At 39.0% G+C, this 23,016-nt stretch overlaps 2 protein-coding genes across 7 annotated transcripts in view; one reads left to right on the top strand and one right to left on the bottom strand.

Moving 5' to 3' along the window:
* FANCM (FA complementation group M) overlaps window positions 1-11,759 on the bottom strand; it is a 60,581-nt gene extending 48,822 nt beyond the window's left edge. For 2 of the 6 annotated variants that reach the window (XR_006344593.1, XM_043922720.1), the window contains exons 1-4: window positions 11,067-11,759; window positions 10,311-10,483; window positions 4,306-4,383; window positions 1,235-1,393 (exon numbers count right to left, since the gene is read on the bottom strand). Coding sequence is in view for 5 of the 6 variants with exons in the window: in XM_043922720.1 (XP_043778655.1) it covers window positions 1,235-1,393; window positions 4,306-4,383; window positions 10,311-10,483; window positions 11,067-11,592 (936 nt within the window). In the remaining variant the exon portion in view is untranslated. Of the gene's footprint in view, window positions 1-1,234; window positions 1,394-4,305; window positions 4,384-10,310; window positions 10,484-10,944 lie in introns of all 6 variants that reach the window. The other 4 variants (XM_043922716.1, XM_043922719.1, XM_043922718.1 and 1 more) reach the window with 4 other exon arrangements.
* Window positions 11,760-13,195: 1,436 nt separating this feature from the next.
* Window positions 13,196-22,882, top strand: FKBP3 (FKBP prolyl isomerase 3). The gene is made up of 7 exons (XM_043922108.1): window positions 13,196-13,340; window positions 15,648-15,749; window positions 16,362-16,469; window positions 19,298-19,433; window positions 19,924-19,991; window positions 21,533-21,630; window positions 22,808-22,882. The coding sequence occupies exons 1-7, from the start codon at window positions 13,233-13,235 to the stop codon at window positions 22,860-22,862; spliced, it is 675 nt and encodes a 224-aa protein (XP_043778043.1). The 5' UTR covers window positions 13,196-13,232; the 3' UTR covers window positions 22,863-22,882.
* Window positions 22,883-23,016: the final 134 nt, after the last annotated feature.

Here is a 23,016-nt window from a genome sequence, read left to right as displayed (position 1 = left end):
TTCTAGCTAACTACTGGCTTCTCCTTTCTTTTGAGGCTCACCAAGGCTCAGGGCTCATCACATTCTATTGGTCAAAGTCAGCAGAGGGCCGGCCCACATTCTAGGGAAAGAGAAATGTACCTTGCCCCTCAATGGAAAGAAATCTATAGCCATCTTTTATCCACAGCAATAAGGATATGAAAACAAGGTATTCTCCTAGCATGACAGCAATCATGAACCTTAGAAAACTAACTGTTACCCCAAATTTCTCCCATTGAAAGTGTTAACTGTCCAAGCAGTTTCTCTTAGAGCTCCAGTACTGACACTTGCACCAGATAATTCTTTGCTACTGGGGGGCTTCCTGTCCACTGTGGGATGTCAAGTAGCATTCCTGGCCTCTGTACACTGGATGCCCGTAGCAAGTCTACACCCCACTCCCCCTACTTAGTAGAACAACCAAAAATGCGTCAAGACATTGCCAAATGCCACCAAGTAGGTAAGATAGTTGAGAAACACTGCTATACAGGGATCAGGGCTTGAAAGACATTTCCTTACAAAGAAACTTCTAATTGAATCTGCATACGTGTTTTGAGTGTGTTTATGTGAAAATTCACTGAGCAGCACACTTACATTTTGTGTACTCTGCTGTCCACAGATTTGGTGGGGGCGGGTTAAACTCCAATTAAAAGGTTTATTTAAGAAATATAAACTATAAGCCTATTACTGGCTTTAGAAACGGTCCATCATTACATATTTCCTCTTTAACTCACAGTCTGCCAGCACAAATAGAATATGGTGCTCATACTAAAAATCTTAATTTCAAAGAATTTTTCAACATATTAATTATATAAAATGACTATATACTTTCACAGTCAGATTTTATTAACAAAAATAATTACATTATCAGTTCATTTATTAAAACCCTGGGGCTTCCCTGGTGACTCGGTGGTAAAGACTCCGCCTGCCAGCACAGGGGACACAGGTTCCATCCCTGGTCCGGGAAGTCTCACATGCCACGGAGCAACTGAGCCCCATGTGCCACAACCACTGGGTCTGTGCCCAGAGCCCAGAAGCCACACTCCTGAAGCCTGCGCACCTAGAGCCCGTGCTCTGCAACCAGAAGCCACCACGATGAGAGCCCCCGCTCGCTGCAACTAGAGAAAAGCCCAAGCCGACAGGAACATCCAGCACAGCCAAAATAGTAAGTAATTAAAAAAAAACAAACAAACCCTGAATTATGATAAAAATGGCTTACCTGTATATACGCCTTTTGGATAGCTGCAAGTTCTTCACCAAGAGGAACAACAAGCTTTTCAACTCGTCTTTCATGAGAGTATGGCAAAATATCTGGAGAGTCTTCAGAACGAAGCTCTACTTGCCCAATGAGTAGGTTAGTAATAACCTGCTGCACAGCCTACAGGAAATCAATTAAGTACAATTATGTATTATATTACTTGTTAAATGTTTTAGTTTGTCACTAACAAAAATAAGATAGCAGTAAATTTCTGAAAAAAGTTAGAATCTTTTATCTTCAAATATTTTTAAAACTATAAAGTATAGCACATCAGAAGTGGAGCAACAGAGGAAAAAGGCTTTTATAACATCTTTCTTGCATGTTGCCCTTCAAGCCAAGCATCCAAGATATAAGAATATTAGTAAATGTTCAGCAAGCTCCTCAATATATCTTTGTGTTTTCCTATCAATAAAGAGTCAGACAAAAGAGAAATTTTAGATTAGCAAACCAAATCCTCAAAATATATCAGTCAATTTTAAAGCCAGAACGAAAACCCAGACTTCCTAATTCCTTAGCAAATACTTTTTTTCCACTGATTTTTTAATGGGGAAAACAGAGAAGTCCCTTTAGTATTAAAGCATACAACTGTATCTCAAGAATACTTTACAAATTGACTTGCTAAGAAACTGAGGGAACAGGTCCTACACTGAATCAATTATTAATAAATGAGTGGAGGGAAGTCTCTGGCAACCCAGTGGTTAAGTCTCAGGGAACTAAGATCCCACAAGCTGCATGGTGTGGCCGATAAAAATCTTTTAAATAAATGAGTAAAAATTTTCCATTTAAATCTATCTATCTATCTATCTATATGTCGATACATTTCTGAACCTAAATTTCATTCAACCAAAGCTTATAAAGGAACTTAATTGTAAAAATAGAGAATATTAAAAAAACCCAAAAATCCTGTTGGTATAATTCCTGTTGGTATAATAGACCACAGTACTCCTGAGTATAATGAAAAGAATGGAAGGGAGAGGTAGATGGATGGATAGATGGTAGGAGGGAGAGAGAATCCTGAAAGTATCTAGAAATTAAGAACTCTTTTTTTTAAAAACTACAAAAACCTCATGGGCTTTCAGACAAAAAGTACTCTAGGGCAATCTTTTATATTCCAAATACCTAGTATAATGCCTAATATAGTAGTAGAGTATAGTTACTTAAGGTCCACACACATTCAGTATCTAGGGTAAATGTATGACCATTTTATAAAATTGAGTAATACTTTAGTACTTTTAATCACTGAACAAATATTTGAGTAACTCCCAAATGCTAGATATTGAATTGGTGAGAGATATCAAGACATACATAATCCCTAGTTTCATGTAGCTACTAATTCAGCAGGAGCTACTAATTCAGCAGGAGCTAAAAAGACAGCAGTGAATAAGCAAAAGAATAACAGACTGTGATAGATATTAAGAAGAAAATTACAAGATAGGAAGAGTTGACTTTTGATAGCTTAAGAGTGAGTTTTCTGAAGAGGTGATATTTAAGAGGAGACTTAAAAGATGACTAAAAACCATCAAGCATGTTTAAACAAGGCTGGCAGGAAACAAAAGAACAGAAATTTCTAAAAATAATCGAGGTTGTAGACAGAAGGAAAAAAGTCTTAACGGCTTGGCAGAACTGAAAGCTATCTTTGAAGTTATCCAAAACCCAACACAAAAGACCATTCAGAACTACTAAATTAGAGTGACATGGGACACAGCTCAATAGCTGCATTGTTACCATCCTCCAATAAAGGAAACCCAAGCTCCCTGGAGAAATGGTTCATTCCACAGAGGGAACAGGAAAAATACTAAATGAGCACAAAATATCCTGTGATTCCAGTAGGTTAGGAAGTATTCAAAACAAACAAACAAGCAAAAGAGTGCTTTCTAAAGGCACAGGAGCCATCTTCAAGGAACTCCCAGTAGCCAAATCTAAAACAATGTGAACAAAAAATTATTAGTGATGGTACTTGTAGTTCATTTAATATATATATATATATATCTGCATTAGCCCCTATTGATGTAAAGAACTGAAATAAAAATAATTAAGAAGACAGCTCTTCACTACAGAAGAATTCAAAATTTAAAAATGTAGAAGAAATGTAAAAAAAAAAAAAAAGAGAAAAAAAGGAAATAATGATTAGGCAACAGCACAGAAAATAACTGTTACAAGCAAGAACCATCACTGGGTGCTAAAATCTCCACCCTACAACAAACTTAATTACAAAGGGAAAATCAGGAGTTTTACAATGTAGAAACCAGAAAGGCATCATCTTAACCAAGTCAAGATTAACAGCACCAGTAAAAAGACAAAGTATCATGTATTCTCTGATGCAATGCTCTAAGAAAGGTACAGCATCACTTTTGGGGTATTCTTGTCAAAAATGCATACATAGTTTCACTCCAGTCATCACTGAGCCAACAGGGAAGCCCTAAGAAAACATCAGACAACTGCAAATTGAGGGATACTCTACAAAATAACTGACACCTACTCTTCAAAAGCATCAGAGTCACAGAAGACAAGAAAAGAATGAGGAACTGGCACAGCTGGGAAGGAACTGAGGGGACAAGATAACTAAAGGCAGTGTGGGATAATGGACTGGACCCAGGAGCAGAAAAGGACACTGGTGGGAAAACGCAATATTCAAATAAGGGCTGCAGATCAGTTACTAGTATTGTACCAATATTAATTTCCTGGTTTTGATCATTTGACTACAATTATGTAAAATGGTAACATTAGGGGAAGCTGAATGAATGATATACAGAGACTTTAATTTTTGCATATTTTCTGGAAGTCTAAAGTCATTTCAAGATAAAATTTGAAAAGAACTGAAAACACTAACAATTTAAGTGTCAAGTGATTCTTTGGCATGCTGAAGTCTAAAAACTACTAACGCAGACAATTTCCTGCAACCATAGAAGAAAAGGAAGGCATCTTATAAGAAATGTTGTACTCCTGATGTTAAACTAAATACTAGAATGGGAAACTGATTTGGTCGCATACAAAAGTTCTTATTTTCTTAAATGGTAATAAATTTTACTTACTTTTATATCACTACCTGGTGTGGCACTAAGAGCCAAGATTCTAAAGTGATTCGTATATTTGACTAGTTCTCTTACAACCTTAAAAAAAAGAAAAAGAAAAAACCAATTTTTAAATTTCATCTATCCAACACAAAAGTAAAAATAATTCTGTTAAACAAGCTATTATATATGGTCCATTATCATTGTTCCTTATTTAGAGTATTGATGGGCTAGCAGAAAGAACCATCATTAGTCATATTGTCTGAAGAGCAAATGATTTAGGTTTATACTCTATACCAACGAGAAACACTTTAGGGTTTCTTCTAAACTATTCAGTGTATTTTTGCATATAAAGCTACAACATCAAGGCCTATACTGAGGCAAATCAAAATATGCAGAGGGATAATTCAAGAGCAAATGGTAGAAAAAGATCAAGTCTATTCTCCATTCCTCAGGTCACAGTCTAATCTTACAGCTATATCCATATGTACATCTGCCAGATTAAGATAAATCATAACATAAAAATAGAAAAAAATTAAATACCAACATGGAATTAGAGTTGAAGTGAAAAGAGCTTTGTTTAGGAAAAATTTTAAAGAAGTTAGATTTCAGGTGGAAGGCTCACAGTCTTTAAGTTTATTCCTAAAAGAATAACGTTAATTTGGGATAATTCTTAAAATCTAAATCCCCTTTTAAATCCTAAAACATTTCCTGAGTGGCACCAAAGCATCATTCTAGGCTTCGCATTTAGAATTCAACACCCACTTCTGGTGTAATTTGCCAGATTCCCATTTCCCCCAATACAGAATCGAAGGACCCTAAGTAAATTGAATCGCGGAACAGCTTTTAGTATCCATAGTTTCACATTAGCTGGAGGAAACTAAAAGCAGATTATTATTTTTTAATTGAAGTATAGTTTACAATACTGTCTTAGTTTCAGGTGTGGAGCATAGTGAGTTGGTATTTTTGCATATTATACTTCATTATAAATTATTATAGGATAATGGGCATAATTCCCTGTGCTCTGCAGTTAACCCCTGCTGCTTATCTATTTTACATATAGTAGATTGATTCTGTTAATCCCATACCACCCTTAATTTGTCCCTCCCCCTTCCCCTCGCCCCTTTGGTAACTAAGTTTGTTTTCTATGTCTGTAAGTCTGTTTCTATAACTAATATCGTATAGTATTTGTCTCTGACTTATTTCACTGAGTGCCAAAAGTATTTCACTCTTTTTATGGCTCAGTAATATTGCATTGTGTGTGTGTGTGTGTGTGTGTGTGTGTGTGTGTGGTTTAGTCACTAAGTTACTTTCAACTCTTGCAACCTCATGGACAGTAGTCCGCCAGACTCCTCTGTCCATGGGATTCTCCAGGTGTGGGTTGCCATTTTCTTCTCCAGGGGATCTTTCTGACCAAGGGATCAAACCTGAGCCTCCTGCATTGCAGGAGGATTCTTTACCAATTGAGACACCAAGTGTGTGTGTGTGTGTGTGTATAGGTATGTGTATAGCACACATTTGGCATATATACATGACAAATCCTCTTAACCCAAGCATCAGTCCATGAACATTTGGGTTACTTCCATGTCTTACTATTGTAAATAGTGCTAAAACCAGGTTATCTTAACACTGCTCTAATTTTTACCCATGTTAATGATGAAATCAATGAAATGCAAACTGAATATTGATTAACACTCAAAAAATACCATTTACAGAGCTTTTAAAAACATGATACAGAATAGATATCAAAGATAAAACATTATAGGGAATCTCCTGGTGGTCCGGTGGCTAGGGCTCTGCACTTTTGCTGCCAAGGGCCAAAAAAAAAAAAAAAATAATAATAATAATAATAATACTTAATGGAGGAGACTTAAGAACAATTGTCCTAATTAACTGATAAAAGATAAAATCCCAGATATATTATTTTCTTTCCAGGAGGGATTCTCAAACATTTTGTAGAAGTGGTTTTGTGTTTGTAACCCAGGAAGCTACCTTCTTCAACAAGCTGTGTGCCTGTTGGAAACTATCTGGAATATTCAACGCAGTATAAACTCTCATTGCTTGGGACTTCCCTAGAGGTCCAGGAGTTAAGACTTTGCCTTCCAATACAGGGAGTACAAGTTCACTCCCTGGTCAGGGAGCTAAGACTCCACATGTCTCTCAGCCAAAAAAAACCGAAAAATATAAAACAGAAATACTACTGTAAAAAATTCAATACTGAAAAAACATAAAACATAAGAAATACTGCAACAAATTCAACAAAGAGTTTAAAAATGGTCCACATCAAAAAAAAAAAACCTTCAAAGAACTTGCAATGCTATTTAGATACTAAAGAAGTCAGTCATGTCTCACTGTACTCAATAAAAGCCTAGGCCTCGTAGTTAAGAAAAAAAAAAATCACCCTAATACCAAGAAATTTTTTGAAAATAAATTTGCTAATGGGAGCTCTCTGATTGCTTAATGGTTAGGATTCCGGGCTTTCACTGCCATGGCCCAAGTTCAATCACTGGTCAGGGAACTGAGATCTTGCAAAGCATGCAGTGTGACCAAAATAAGTAAATTTTTTTTTTAAGTTGCTATATATAAGCTTTGGCTACCCAGGTGGCTCAGTGGTAAAGAATCTGCCTGCAAATGCAGGACATGCAAGTGACTTGGGTTTGATCCCTGGGTTATGAAGATCCCCTGGAGTAGGAAATGGCAATCCACTCCAGTATTCTTGCCTGGAGAATCCCATTGACAGAGGAACCTGGTGGGCTACAGTCCGTGGGGTTGCAAAGAATTGGACACAACTGAGAGACTGAGCATAAATATGAGCTAAATGTACAAAATGAATTCCATACAGTTAGAATAAAATTTTATAAATGCCCCTCCCCAAGCAGAAACTTTTAACACATTGGGTATTAATTTAACTTGGAAAGACATGAATGGAAAAATATATCCATTTCCTGGCTGACATCAACTCTAACATGACAATTCTCAAGAAGAAAATACAGAGATATAATACTCAAAGTCCCCCCAAAAACTGCTTTACAAAATCACAAACTGGCAGTAAAATTCATCTCTTTGCACTAAATAAAATCAACTTTCTCTCTATGCTGACTCGACTCCCTCTCCCTAGTATCGCCAGCTATTACTATTTTAATTACCTATCACCTATACGTTGACGGTTTCCAAATCTGTCTCTCTACCTCAGAACTTTCCATTGAGATCTGTACTTCTGTCACCCACTCCCTACTGAATATCTATTCCTAGATTCGTCACACACATCTCAAATCCAACAATCTAAAACTGCACTCACTCCTTTCACAGTACCTCAGATGTTCTCTGCTTCCAGAACTCCATTTGACTAACTGCATCACCCTCCTGACAATCTTCCAAGTTTGAAGCCTGGCAGTCATCTTAAATTCCCCTGATCCCTCACTGTACTCCCTGCCTTTACTCTTCGCTCCTCTAATCTCTTTTAAAACTGAAGTATCACCCCAGTTCAGTCGCTCAGTTGTCTCCAACTCTTTGTGACCCCACGGACTGCAGCACGCCAGGCTCCCCTATCCATCACCAACTTCCGGAGCCTGCTCAAACTCATGTCCATTGAGTCAGTGATGCCATACAACCATCTCATCCTCGGTCATCCCCTTTTCCTCCTGCCTTCAATCTTTCCCAGCATCAGGGTCTTCTCCAAGGAGACAGTTCTTTGCATCAGGTGGCCAACAGTATTGGAACATCAGCTTCAGCATCAGTCCTTCCAATGAATATTCAGGACTGATTTCCTTTATGATTGACTGGTTCAATCTTGCAGTCCAAGGGACTCTCAAGAGTCTTCTCCAACACCACAGTTCAAAAGAATCAATTCTTGGGTGCTCAGAATTCTTTATGGTCCAACTCTCACATCCATACATGACTACTGGAAAAACCATAGCTTTGACTAGACAGACTTTTGCTGGCAAAGGAATGTCTCTGTTTTTTAATATACTGTCTAGGTTGGTCATAGCTTTTCTTCCAAGGAGCAAGCATCTTCTAACTTCATGGTTGCAGTCACCATCTGCAGTGATTTTAGAGCCCAAGAAAATAAAGTCTGTCACTATTTTGATTGTTTCCCCACCTATTTGGCATAAAGTGATGGCACTGGATGCTATGATCTTTGTTTTTTGAATGTTGAGTTTTAGGCCAACTTTTTCACTTTCCTCTTTCACTTTCAACAAGAGTCCCTTTAGTTCCTCTTCGCTTTCTGCCATAAGTGTTGTGTCATTTGCATATCTGAGGTTATTGATATTTCTCCTGGCAATCTTGAGTCCAGCTTCTACTTCTTCCAGCCCAGCGTTTCTCATGATGTACTCTGCATATAAGTTAAATAAGCAGGGTGACAATATACAGCCTTGATGTACTCCTTTCCCAATCGGGAACCAATTTATTGTTTCATGTCCGGTTCTAACTGTTGCTTCTTGACCTGCATACAGATTTCTCAGGAGGCAGGTAAGGAGGTCTGGTGTTTCCATCTCTTGAAGAATTTTCCACAGTTTGTTGTGATCCACACAGTCAAAGGCTTTGGCATAGTCAATAAAGCAGAGGTAGATAAAAAAGAGGTAGTCAAAAAAGCAACTCTTTTGCTTTTTCTATGATCCAACAGATGATGGCAATTTGATCTCTGGTCCCTCTGCCTTTTCTATATCCAGCGTGAACAATTGGAAGTTCTCGGTTCGTGTACTATTGAAGACTAGCTTGGAGAATTTTGAACATTACTTTGCTAGTGTGTGAGATGAGTACACTTGTGTGGTAGTTTGAACATCCTTTGGCATTGCCTTTTTTTGGGACTGGAATGAAAACTGACCTTTTCCAGTCCTGTGGCTACTGCTGAGTTTTCTAAATTTGCTGGCATATTGAGTGCAGCACTTTCAGAGCATCATCTTTTAGGATTAGAAATAGCGTCTAGTCAAGGCTATGGTTTATCCAGTGGTCATGTATGGATGTGAGAGTTGGACTATAAAGAAAGCTGAGGGCAGAAGAATTGATGCTTTTGAACTGTGGTGTTGGAGAAGACTCTTGAGAGTCCCTTGGACTGCAAGGAGATCCAACCAGTCCATCCTAAAGGAGATCAGTTCTGGGTGTTCATTGGAAGGACTGATGTTGAAGCTGAAACTCCAATACTTTGGCCACCTGATGCGAAGAGCTGACTCATTTGAAAAGACCCTGATGCTGGGAAAGATTGAGGGCAGGAGGAGAAGGGGACGACAGAGGATGAGATGGTTGGATGGCATCACCGACTCGATGGACATGGGTTTGGGTGGACTCCGGGAGTTGATGATGGACAGGGAGGCCTGGTGTGCTGCAGTTCATGGGGTCGCAAAGAGTCGGATATGACTGAGTGACTGAACTGAACTGAAATGAAAATTCCATCACCTCCACTAGCTTTGTTTGTAGTAATGCTTCTGAAGGCCTAAGTATCACCCCAGTTAAACATTTTTCAGTGAGTCTCTACCATCTACATCCCCTATGACCTACAAAGGGCATTCAAACTGCTTAGCATAGAACACAAATGCCTTCATGACCTGATGTTAAGTGCCTCTCCAGCCATATCCCACCTCCTCACTTTTGTACTTTATATTCCCACAGTACTTAACTGGAAGGCAGTGTAGGTATGTTACATACATTATGTCATTCGTTTCTCAAAACAATAACTCTCAGTTACTATTTTACCTGACAGGGAATAACAATGTGTATCCACTACCAATCTTTTGACTACTATCTTAGTCTCAAGTTTCCATCCATACCCTACTTTGGATCAAGGAGATTCTCATCATCTGACACTAATGGTCTTGTTAAAGTTAAAAAAAAAAAAAAAAAAAAAGAAACCAGCAGAGACACTGATTTCAATGGATGAAGCAAAGTATTTCTATCACCATCTGTTGAGATAATAGGTATAAAACTTTTCATAATAATAATGCCATCAGTAACTTCCATCATTAAAAATTATTCCCCCAAATGCTCTACAACAATATTTTACACTATAAAATACTTTTAAACAAGATTACCTGGCAATAAGCATAATTTCCAAGGGCTTTATGAGCTTCATCAATAACTAGACACTTTATTTCAGCAGCTGGGCAAGCTCCTCTAGAAAGATCATTTACCATGACTTGAGGTGTCAGAAAAAGAACCCTCTTACTGCCCCAGATTTCCTTCCTGGTGAAAGCTTGAGTAGATCCTGTAAAAAAAAAAAAAAAGTGACATCACACATTCTAAACTTCAGACTGTCACCTGTAAAATATAAACAGCCTGGCCTATTTTCAGCATGCATTCCTGTATTGGTGATCTGCTTCCAAGGTGCTAATTTGACAAATAGGAGAAAGCAACATTTTAAAGCTTTGTTGTGGTCCAGATGTCAACGCCAGCTTTTACCAAAAATCACAACTAGACTACCTTTAGAGAATCCTTGTAAAATGACATAATACTTGAAGAGAAGAAAATTCTTCACCTGGGAAATCCTGAGCAAGAAAGGCAGAAAACCTCACTTTCACTTACCAATGGGGTATACACACATAACCACTTCAAAATGCTTTGACAAGCTACAGAAATTCTCTGAAGATTGAATAAAGCAACCCTATTAGAGTTGGACTTGCTACAAGGAGATGATGTTTCAAGAAAGAAGAGGTAAAACAAGCATACTGTGATCTGGGGTCTATTCCACATGGGTCCGGAATTCCTTTGGCGCTAGTTCCATCAGAATACGAGCTTTCCCCTGGGTGCCCAGCTCTTAATTTCAAGTTAGTCCACTGTTTCTAAGATACCTGTCATTTCGGCCATGTGGGACTGCGGGATACCCATCACCCGGTAGCAAGCCTCGATCTGCTGTGTCACCAGGGGTTTCGTGGGGGCCATGAAAACCACCTTGCCAGAAGGGAACCAGCGGTAGAAATTGTACATGACCACAGCGGCAATAAAGGTCTTTCCCAACCCGGTGGGCAGACAGACCAGCGTGTTGCAGAAGAGGGCGGTCCTGGAGATGTGCAGCTGGTAGTCTCGCACTGGGCAATTAGTAGGGTAAATCCACAGGGCGCCCGCTGAGGTGCAGAACCCGCCATTCTCTAGACTCAGCTGCCTCTCTGCTTCGTACACCGCGACCAGCAACACATCATCGTCTGATTCGGACTCAACCTCGGCCGCCTTTGCCGCCTCTGCCACTGCAGGAAAACGCGCCCTGGAGATGCCTGTGCTCTGAGGCCGCTCAGTTCCAGAGTTGCAACTCGGAGCCCCAGTGGACCGAGAAACTTTTGAGCCCCAAGTCTGGAAAAGCGTTTTTTGCCGTCCGCTCATTAGACCGACGACCACCGAAGGCTACCCTCAGACGCCAGCACTGCTGCAGCTCAATAGCCTCCGTTCCAATCCCCATCGGTTACCTTCGCGTAAAAAACAGAGGAACCAGTGGGCGGGACTGAGGCCAGTCTATCCTGTTGAAAGTGCAGCCACTGAGTTTGCGTGGGGAATATGATTGGCGGTTTTCCCGGAAACCCCGCGGTCCTCTAGGAGACGCATGCGCATTACCGTGGAGTTACTCTAAATTTTGTCCCCTTGTCAATTTTTTTTACCGACTCTAAATTTGGGTTCCATTTCCAATAAGTGATTATATGTCCTGGCGTCAGGGCTAAAGTGATATTGCTTAAAACGATATAGTAAATAAGGGAGTTGGTGATGGACAGGGAAGCCTGGCTTGCTGCAGTTCATGGTGTCGCAGAGTCGGACACGACTGAGCGACAGAATTGAACTGAACTGAAATAACCTTGAGGTCCGGAAACAATGCATACCCGCCCTTGTTTTAACTTAACGTTACTGAGCGTCTAACATGCCTTATTCCTTGTTGTTGGCTGTGTTTTTAAATCGGTAGATGAGGTGAAAACAAACGTGTTTAGACAAAATTAAATAACACCTCATTTCTTTATCCAGACTGAGAAAACAAAATGCCAGCTTTTTCAGGAGTAGCAACCTCCTATCTTAATATTTTTATTGTTTAAAGGGAAGTGAATGGTTTGGTCGTGATATTCGTTGGAAAATTCCAAAGGAAAAAAAATGTCCTGATGCTCCATCATTACATCTTCATAAACGATATAGAGCAGTAAAATCAGCGTCTGGGTGATATTTTTCTCCTCTAGCGATAGCATTCTACCTCCAAACTTGGATACAATTCCGGATTTCTCCTCTCTAAACTTGGCGACTTTGAGTAACCTCTGTAGATTTGTTTCCTTGTGTATTGAGGAAAAGTACACACACATCATGAGGTTTTCTGGACCACTAATAATGTCACCCCCTCATCACCACCATCAGCAAGCATCACCTTGCGTGTAGCTACTCTACCTTGTTTTATTTGGTCAAGTGTCTGGACTTGCTTTTAGACAAACTGTTTATCGTGTGTTTGCATTTGGGAAGGGAAAGGGAACAGGCTGCTATTCTAGTTTCATTTGTGTGAGTTTTAAAAGGGAAGTGGTAGGATATACGTTGTTCTGATGGACAAGGACTGAGCCTATTCAGGTGTGAATTTTTAGGGTAGAACTAGGTAAAATAATATTAGACGACTGAATACTGTTGTTTTTTTCAAACAGATTATCGACTTTAAATGCACAGCAGCTTGTCGATAATATACAAGTGTGGGTAATGGGTGGTAAACAATCGCTACCACCGGCGGTGGTCGCCTCACAAGGGTCCCAACTATGAACAGATGATACCTCGCGCTTTTCTGCGGAGTCAGTCTTCGGGGCCACCTCAGCGGGTTTTACCCCGGACTCAACAAAGAGGCCCGCAGAGCACAGCGTTGATGTCACTCAAAACTGGCCCCAATCCTGTGAGGTATCGCGGTGACCCCGCCCCGTCGAGCTCCGAGTGGCGCTCGCGCCACGCCCCTGGGGCGGGGCGATGCCGAAGCCAGGCGGGCCGGCTCAGTAAAGCGGAGGCAGCGGGGGAAGATGGCGGCGGCCGTTCCGCAGCGGGCCTGGACCGTGGAGCAGCTGCGCAGCGAGCAGCTCCCCAAGAAGGACATTATCAAGTTTCTGCAGGATCACGGCTCAGATTCGGTACCGGAGTTGGCGGGGCGGCCGGGCTGGTGCGGCTGAGGGACACTTCACCCCCCCGTAGATGCCCATACATTCCGTATTCCTCAGTGCCCCCGCCCTCGCTCTCCAGCGGCCCGCGGCCTGAAGGCCGAAGCGGCCCCGCGTGCGCTCCCGAGACGCGCTCCCGCCCCTCAGGCCGGCCCTGCTTGGGCGAGTGGAGCAGCTTTATCTTTTGGGGCACGGAGCAATCGGAGATTTAGAACCTCATTGACATCCTTGAGTGAGGGTGGAGGCCGTGAAAGAGAAGGAACCCAGGAGATATTGGGGGTTGAGATGGGAGCCCGAGGACTGAAGGCTTGGTTGAGATCCCTGGAGGGGAGTGTATATTACTAGGGAAAAGATTTCGGATTGCGATTTGCCTTTCTCATCGATTCCCGAACACTGAACACTAAGACGTGTAATTTTTTTTTTTTTTTACAACGTGTAGTTTGCGGATTAACTTAAAATATCGACCCTTCAAATGACCTTTTCACTCTTATGTTTAGGGGAGTTATTGCGTATTTTGTGTGCAGTGGTCTCCTATTGTTTATAAACTAAGAAATCTATTTGACATTGTTCACACTTTTACGCCCCGCATTTTTCAGCACAGTCTCCATTTTAACCATCCTCTGTAGTCAAAAGTTATTTTTGTCAGACGGCTTTTTTTCCTTCGGAAATTAATATCATTCATATCTTAAATTAGAACTCGCCTTTCAATGCAGGAGACCTAAGAGACGCGGGTTCTCGATCCCTGAATCAGGAAGATGCCCTGAAGGAATAAATGGCAACCCACTCCAGTATTCTTGCCTGAAGAATTCCCATGGACAGAGGAGCCTGGCGGGCTACAGTCCATAGGGTTGGAAAGAGTCCGAAAGGACTGAAACGGCTTAGCAGAGACATCTTAAATTGCTGAACGACTTTACAAATTTGTGTGCCCTCAGCGTCTCCCACATGGGGAAGATGAAAGCCAGTCTAAATGTAGTATCCCAACCATTTTTAACTTAATTTCTAAACTTCGTTTAGAAAAATTGCATCTGGGCTCTTTTGAGAAGCTTGTAGTTTATAATTTTGCAGGTTTTTGAAGGAGAGGTATTGACCGAGTTACTCTCCCTCTTGCTTCATACTCCTGATTGATAATCCTGACATCTGCAAATACTTTACAACATGTACAGCAAGAACTATACTGTCTGGGGAAACAAGGGTGAAATGAAAAGAACATGCCTCAGAGATACCATTTTATACTATGATACCATTTCAGTGGAATTATTTTCTCAAGCCAGTTCATATTTCACTGAAATAATAGAGTAGATAAAATACACGATTTCAAGATGAAGGTACATGAATTTGATGATATTTCAGTAGTGGTATTTTGGTGTTCATCTGACAACTCAGTCTTATATTTGAGAGAAATGGAATTCTGTTAGATTAAATACATTATAAGTCAAATAGGTAATATGTATTGAGTTATTCTGTGTGACTGAAAATGGATTGCTACATTTATCTTTACAAGAAGCCTCTGACAAAGGATGCTGTTATTGATCTTTCAACATGATGTAGAAACAGCCTTGAGACAGCTTAATCCCTTGTCTAAAATCAAACAGCTAGGATTTTAACCTAAATGGTCTGACACCACAGCCTATACACTCAAACACTATGTATCCAGCGTTGTGTTAACAGTGCTTTTGGGTATGCCAAGACTGGGTTACATGTATGTCAAGATAGCTAAACCCAACATGACTGGAAGCTCCCAGGGCAGGGGCCAAGTAACATCCTGCTGGGAGTAGCTTTGCTCAGTTACCAAAATGTGCTTGCTGTTAAAAAGTGTGCTCATATGTACATAGTATTTTTTTTTTTAACCTTCCTTAAATCTTGTTTTTGTTATGAAGTAGAGTGTAAATATAATGTTTCATTTATCTTTGGGCTTCCCTGATAGCTCAGATGGTAAAGAATCCACTTGAAATGCAGTAGACATGGGTTTGATCCCTGAGTTGGGAAGATCCCCTCGAGAAGGGTAATGACAATCCACTCTAGTATCCTTGCCTGAAGAATTCCATGGATGGAAGAGTCTGGCATGCTACAGTCCATGGGGTTGCAGACAGTTGGGCATGATGGAGCGAGGGACTAACACATGCACACAGAGCATAAAATAAAATGTTTCATTTATCATTAGTAGTATGATTGAAAACATACTTGCTTGATAATTGCTAACATAAAAATTCATTTTCTAGTTTTACACCCTCTCTTACATGAGGGAAATTATTTTGACTAACCAAAATTTTTTCTTTACAGTTTCTTGCAGAACATAAATTACTAGGAAACATTAAAAATGTGGCCAAGACCGCTAACAAGGACCATTTGGTTACAGCCTATAACCATCTTTTCGAAAGTAAGGTGAGTACTATTACATTATATTATCAATATCACTTTAGATATTTTATTCCCAGAAGAAGTTTTAAATGCATTTACTTGCAGATTATGTTGATGTTTTTCCACTTGCACTTTTTCTTAACTATAATCATAAATGGACTGTCAAATTTAGCATGGCTAATCTGCCATATGGTGGGATGTTTTGATATTTTGAATGAGAACAGATTTTTTAAAAATAATTCCCTGGAAGCTTAAATTAAGTCAGCAAATCCTTAAGGATGCTGAAAAGTTATAAATGTAAAATCAGCTGCCTTTCATTAATTAATTTAAAGTCTTGGTTAGATCTAGGCTGAGCCTTTAAAAAAGCAGATTTCAAGAAATTCTTCCTGATATGTGTTAACTATGAAATGACCACCTTTCACACACACACACACACACACACAAATTAAAGAATTAATTGAATTGTATTCATATCTCTGAGTTTGAGTTGGTCTTTCTAAAGGTTATGGGTCTCATTTCAGAATTTATTTTGTGAGATAGTTTGAGATACATAATTTGTTGATTAAAATGCTTACTGTAAGAGTTTTGTTTTTAGCCAGAATGAATCTGATAAACACCAGATCATTTTCCTTACAGCGTTTCAAGGGTACTGAAAGTATAAGTAAAGTGTCTGAGCAGGTGAAAAATGTGAAGCTTAATGAAGATAAACCCAAAGAAACCAAGTCTGAAGAGACTCTGGATGAGGTTTGTATATAATGTATTCTTACTTTATTTCTCAGGTGAATGAGAAAAAGTATTTGCTTTACAGCACTGGTTTCTCATAATAAGATGGGGCTGAGTATGGCCACTTTCAGTGAGCCAAACACTGATTTGGAATGTGTTTTCTCCCTTTGGTGTACTCAGTAAGAAAAAAACCCTAAGAACCAATGGTTTACAGTTAGTAAGCCTTTTCTGTGAAATACCTCTAACTTTGTATTTTACATTGCCTCTGTGTCTGGCCAGAAGTTCTGAGCTTTCAGAGCTATTTTAAGATCCTATTCTATAGCCAAGTTGGACTGAGTGAAAGAAACTTCCTTTTGATTATTTTTAGCCTTTTTCTAATGTACATGATGTCCTTGGCAATGGAAGTAATTAATTCGAGCCTCACTGCAGGATGTGGGTTTATCTGCCTCATCTTTCCCAACCCAGGTTTTACATTTTGGTAACAAGGTTGGAAGAACCAGATAAAGCTATTTTTGCAAATGGACAGCCTTTCTAGAGCTAAGGACAGCTCTTAGAAAAGCTTCAGTAGAGCTAAATTATTATCTTGCCACTTTTGATAATATCTTGCTAGTAACTAAGCTCATTCATTCCTAGCAGTGTTTGTATCAGTGACAATAATTTGATAAATGTTTTATATACTGGGCAAAATTTTTGCAGCTACTAAGGTAAAAAGAAGTGTAATAATTACTAGAAGGGTTACCAAAGTAATTCGCAACGTAGATTATCTTCCAGAAAATTAGAGTAAGGGAGGTATGAGGTGGCAGATAATATATCAAGGGATTGAGTTAAAAGGAAAAGTTGTAAGGGTTGGAGACAATTTAGAGAGATCTTGTGAGAGTCCTAAATTATATCCTTTTCTTCAAGACCTCTTTTCATTTCATTTAATTGGTCAGCATGAGCCCTCTTTTTCATGTACTCTCATTGTCTTCCTGATGCCTGGGTTCCGTAACCTCTGGGCCAGCATTGTGCTGGTCCCTGCTGTCTGCTTTCTCTCTTCACACTTGGGGACTGCAGAGCAAGCTTTGTGAAAAACAGAATTATAAAACTTTTTACTGGCTTTGTATAAATTCTTAAAATCAGCTAAGCATGTTTTCTAGTTTCATTGCTACTCAGCAACTTTTATACTGTCCCTTGCTCAATCCCCTATCCATTGCCGATGTGAACTTCTTGACATTTTCACACAAATTCTCAAATCTGTCTTTATTCCTTTATTATATACCCCTTTGTTCTCTTTTACCAAAATATCAACATACATACTAATAGTTGTAACTGTTCTCGTCTTCCCAGCTTAAAAGCTCTCTGAATTGGTTTTCTTTTCCTTCTCCTGTCTCCCTCAGATCTAAGGCTCTCAAACATCTCTTGCAAATTTTCATCCATTCCTTTTTGATTCTCAGGCATTCTAAGGCCTTAGACCTGGAGTGTGGAAAAAGTCACCAATCTGCCTTCAGTCTCTTTCTTCATCATTCAGCCCCAAACAGCTATTCTAGTAATAAGCTTTCTAAAATATTTTGCAAACTTCACCCTGCTTAAGAACCTTCAGTAATTCTATACTGTCTAGAACTGCATTGTCCAGAGTAGTCATTAACCACATATGGCTGCTGGGCACTTTGTAGCCACTCTGAATTGAAGTGTGCCTTCAGTATAAAATATGAAATTTCAAAGCTTAGTATGATTTTTTAAAAAGAATGTGAAATATTTCAATATTTTGATTACATGTTGAAATATTAATGTGGCAACTAGACAACTTAAGATTACATTTGTGACTCTTATTTCTATTGGATTGCATCTCTGGCCTACAGAACCTTCCAGTGTCTGGCCCCTGCCCAGCTCCATAATTACTACTACTTTAGAAATATTCTTGAGTCACAAATGTCTGCTCATTGTCAGTAAACTGTCCATACTTTTATTTCTTGCTTAGTGTATTTCTTCTCTCAATTTCTTCTGTCTTGTCAGTTCTGTGTCCCCTTCAAGGCCCAGGTCATGGGCTCATCACTTTCTCCGGAGTTTTTACCATCCCAGATATTACTGTTTGTGTAAGTCAGAAGTTCCCGTAGCTCATGATACCTATATTTCTCTCTACCTTTTATTTATCTTAATGCAAAGAACCTTGTCTAAAAGCTCTTTGTTGTTGTTGTTTAGTTGCTAAGTCATGTCTGCCTCTTTGCAACCCCATGCACTGTAGCCTGCCAGGCTGCTCTGTCTACGGGTTTATCCCAGGCAAGAATACTGGAGTGGGTTACCACTTCCTTCTGCAGGGGATTTTCCTGACCCAGGGATTGAATCCATGCCCCCTGCAGTGGAAGCATGGAGTTTTAAACACTGGACTGCCAGTGACGTCCCTGTAATATTTCTGACCTTGGGAATAACTGGTTCATTTTATTGTTTGATGCATAATTAATCTTATCAAAAGAACACTGGTTCCCAGAGAAGCTGCAAGTTTGAAATTACAATATGCTAGTTATGGGGTAACAGAGAATGAGGTTGGATGGCATCATTGACTCAAGGGACATGAGTTTGAGCAAACTCTGGGAGATAGTGAGGAACAGGGAAGCTTGGTATGCTGCAGTGCATGGGGTTGCAGAGTTGGGCATGACTCTGCAACTGAACAACAGTTACTAATATTCTCATCACAGACTTAAAATGAGAGAGTGAATTTTTTAACTTGAGAGGTCAATCAGAGGCAAAATAGTTTGTTACCCAATCTGTGAAACTCTGACTGGACTTAGGTCACAGCTGGCCGTGTTAAGTATTCTCTTTGTCCTCCTTCTGAAAAAAGGACATGAGTTAACAACTGTGTTTTTTGTTTCTAGGGTCCACCAAAATATACAAAATCTGTTCTTAAAAAAGGAGATAAAACCAACTTTCCCAAAAAGGGAGATGTTGTTCACTGCTGGTATACAGGAACACTACAAGATGGGACTGTTTTTGATACTAATATTCAAACGAGTAAGTCTAAATGTAATCTTATCATTTTGGCTGTAAGACATGCAAAACACTTGTGTTGGCAGTACCTTTTTTTTGGCTGTCATTTTTTCCAGAAGTCTTTTGCATTTGTAATTTATTAACACTAGTAGGAGGTTTTCACTTCACTACGTGTTGGCTGCATGTAAATAAAGACCTTTTGGTCACTGCAAAGCAAAAAACAAAGCTTAGTCTAATCTTTATTAATGCCCCAAATTCAGGCATTTGTATTCTAATGTAAAAGGCAGAATAGTGTTATTTTAATGGTGTAATATAGGTCCTTTCCCTCTCCCTCCTTTAGACCATAATTATTTTTACATCCAAAATTTTATTGATGAATTATTTGGCTTTCTGAATTTTTATTTTCAGATGCATAGCATGGTAAGTTCTAAAATCGATTTTAAGACTTAAATCCCTGTGTTTTTCAATTGGAACTTAATTTCATCATTAATTATAAGGAAAATCTGTTTTACAGGTTCAAAGAAGAAGAAAAATGCCAAGCCTTTAAGTTTTAAGGTTGGGATAGGCAAAGTTATCAGAGGGGTAAGTAAAAACTGGCCATGAACCAGTATATATTCTGGCCCATGCTGCATGTGGCATAACATAATGAATTAGGTTTGGGGATACAATAAAAACAAACTTTGGAGTTTCATATCAAGAGCTTCCCTGGTGGCTCAGCCGGTAAAGAATCCGTCTGCAATGTGGGAGACCTGGGTTCAATCCCTAGGTTGGGAAGATCCCCTGGAGAATGGAACGGCTACCCACTCCAATCTTCATGCCTGGAGAATTCCATGGACTGGGTAGTCCATGGGGTCACAAAGAGTCAGACACAAGTGAGTGACTTTCACTTCACCAGCACTGCTAACTGATCTGGCACAAGTTAAGTTCTCTGGGTTTCATACAGTACAGCCTACCCCAAGGTTGTTAAAACATTAAATGGGTATAACTTAAAGCATGTAATATAATAGAAACTCAAATATTATTTCCTTCCATGCTTACCCCTTTTATTATTTTTTTCCGTGAAGTAATTTTCAGAATTACTGACAAGTAAGTTTGGTTTTCTGAATTTGTCTGTATGATTCCTGTAAAATGTTACATATCTATTGTACCACTTATACATGACTCAGAAAGGTAAAATACCTGATCCACTGAAGTACTGACAGAAGCCTTTGAGTTTTTCTTGTAGCCTTCTCACCTCTCACAATTTGCTCAAACACCAAAAAAGATCTTTCCAATGTAAGCATGCCTTTACCCACCCTTATGTGTGAGAGATAACAGAAGGAAACTGAGAAAAAGGAAAGTTAGGCTTGAGCTACTGACCATTGCCTTGTACAAAAGGAGATGAAAAAGCAGATCTGATCATCCTCAACTGAATCAGGTTGTCATAGGGCCTGCTTATTGTTCTAAATTCTTTGTATTCAGAACAAACATTAATAACAAAAATGCCTATTTAAGTGCAGTTAACGAGAACCCTCAATGTGTTATTCTTTGTACTGTGGTAAGACCTAAAATACTATTCAATCTTATCCAGAGCCCAAAATAGATTGTAAAACATCTTGAAACTAAAGGTTTAGTTGAAAATCACTTTTTACTACTACCTGATTATACCAAGTTGATATATCAAGTTGAGCTATTTTTCTGTTTCTATAACTAATGTGCTTACTGGTAAGTTTGTTCTGTTCAACTAAATTCTTAACTTCAAGTATGTGACAAATCTGTATCATTTGAGCTTATATAATTGTTACATTTCAACAGAGTATATAAATGAATACATTCTATATCCTTCCACTATGTTGATTTGTTTTTGGTAATTTGGCCTAAGATCCAAATTTGTACAAAATGACATTATGTCATTTTCAAGACTTCAAGTATTTATACTAAAAAATTGTTTAATATGTCCTTAAATTTTTTTTCCATTGAGACAATGAAGGACAAAGATTTAGGGACTCACTCAAGGACATTACCTTAGGATATAATGAAGTCCTGTAACAGAATGCTTTGTATGTAATCTTGCCTTTCTTCTGGTTTTGCATGTATTTTTTTGTGAAGTATCATTAGTTTTAATTTGATGTTCCCGTCTGTAGTGGGATGAAGCACTCTTGACTATGAGTAAAGGAGAAAAGGCTCGACTGGAGATTGAACCAGAATGGGCTTATGGAAAGAAAGGACAGCCTGATGCCAAGTATCCTTTTTTTCTTGGTAATTAAAGGAAAACACAGTTGAAGATCACTTGAAGGCAGCAAGATGCTATCTAGGTTATTAACCTCTAGAAGAGAGAACATGTCCAGACCAGTCTTCTGGTATTTATATGCTTTTGTGTCAACACACCTCCAATACAGACAATGTTTTCCACTGTTATAGGGATTCTAGAATCTCTTTTTCCCCTTCCTATTTAAGCTCTTAATTTTCAAGACCTAAACTGAGATTTAAGTTTCTATCTTTGAAAAGCTACTATTAATGTTTGAAAATTTTCAAGGAGTAAGATGCTCAATATAAACAACTGTAGCAAATTGTAGGATTCAAATATGACTCATGGTGATTTTATGCTACTGTATAATTTCAGGCAATTGAACTGGGTTCTCAAAGCTTAGCAATGGAACACATGTTGGGGGTTACCAGTTGTGAAATGAAGGAGACCATGGTCCAACATCAGTGTGAACATTAATAAAAGAGAAGAGCCATGATTCCAATCTGTTACAAGCAGAACAACCCAGTAGCTAAGTGGGAAGGTAGTTTAGTTGTTGGTTCCATTCCCAATGGAAAAGTTAGACCAGTTAGAATAAGTTTAGGGGAGGAGGGAATTGGAGGTCCTTTTTAGTCTTATCAGTTATTAATACAGTTACTTGGGAATACAGTAGCCTTCTCAACCTATCAAAATCCCACAGCCAGCTGCAGCTCCCACAGTCTCATGTGAAGTATCTCAAGATTAATTAGATGAAAATCACTCTTCCCGAACTCAACATCTGAAAATTCACAGCAACTATCAGGGACTACCTCATATGAACTCTAGTATAACTTATATACCCAGCTAAACTGAAATCACTTTTTGGGGATGGATGGGAGGTACCGAGTAGCAGTCTTCATAAAGTAGTGGCTAAGCTGGGAGTACCTAGTGACACAGGAAGATCGATCCTAGTTCAAGCTCAATTTATCTAGTCTACCTCTATTGTCAGGTTTTGACCTCCATTCAAAAATAGCTTTAGGAACCTCTCGGTTTGTATGTACTAGCCCCTGAGTCAACTATAAAGCCCTCCCTGTGCAGTTAATTACCAATATCTAAAATTCTAATTTTAGACGAAGGTTATTGGGAGTGAGGAAAGAGACAACTTTTATCAAATTTACCTTAACTTCTTCAACAGAATTCCACCAAACGCAAAACTTATTTTTGAAGTGGAATTAGTGGATATTGACTGAAATAGTGAAGAAATCATCAACAATAAAACATGGCCGTGAAAAAAAAAAAAAAAACATGGCCGTGAAGAAACTTATCTAATTAGAGCTGGTTACTATTGTTAAGATAAGAGTCAACTGGAAAATTCAAGTTAGAACATGTTTACTTGATCCCTCA

This window comes from Cervus elaphus, chromosome 13, assembly GCF_910594005.1.
Source record: "Cervus elaphus chromosome 13, mCerEla1.1, whole genome shotgun sequence".
Classification (NCBI taxonomy): Eukaryota; Metazoa; Chordata; class Mammalia; order Artiodactyla; family Cervidae; genus Cervus; species Cervus elaphus.
This window is presented reverse-complemented; position numbering and strand designations above follow the sequence as displayed.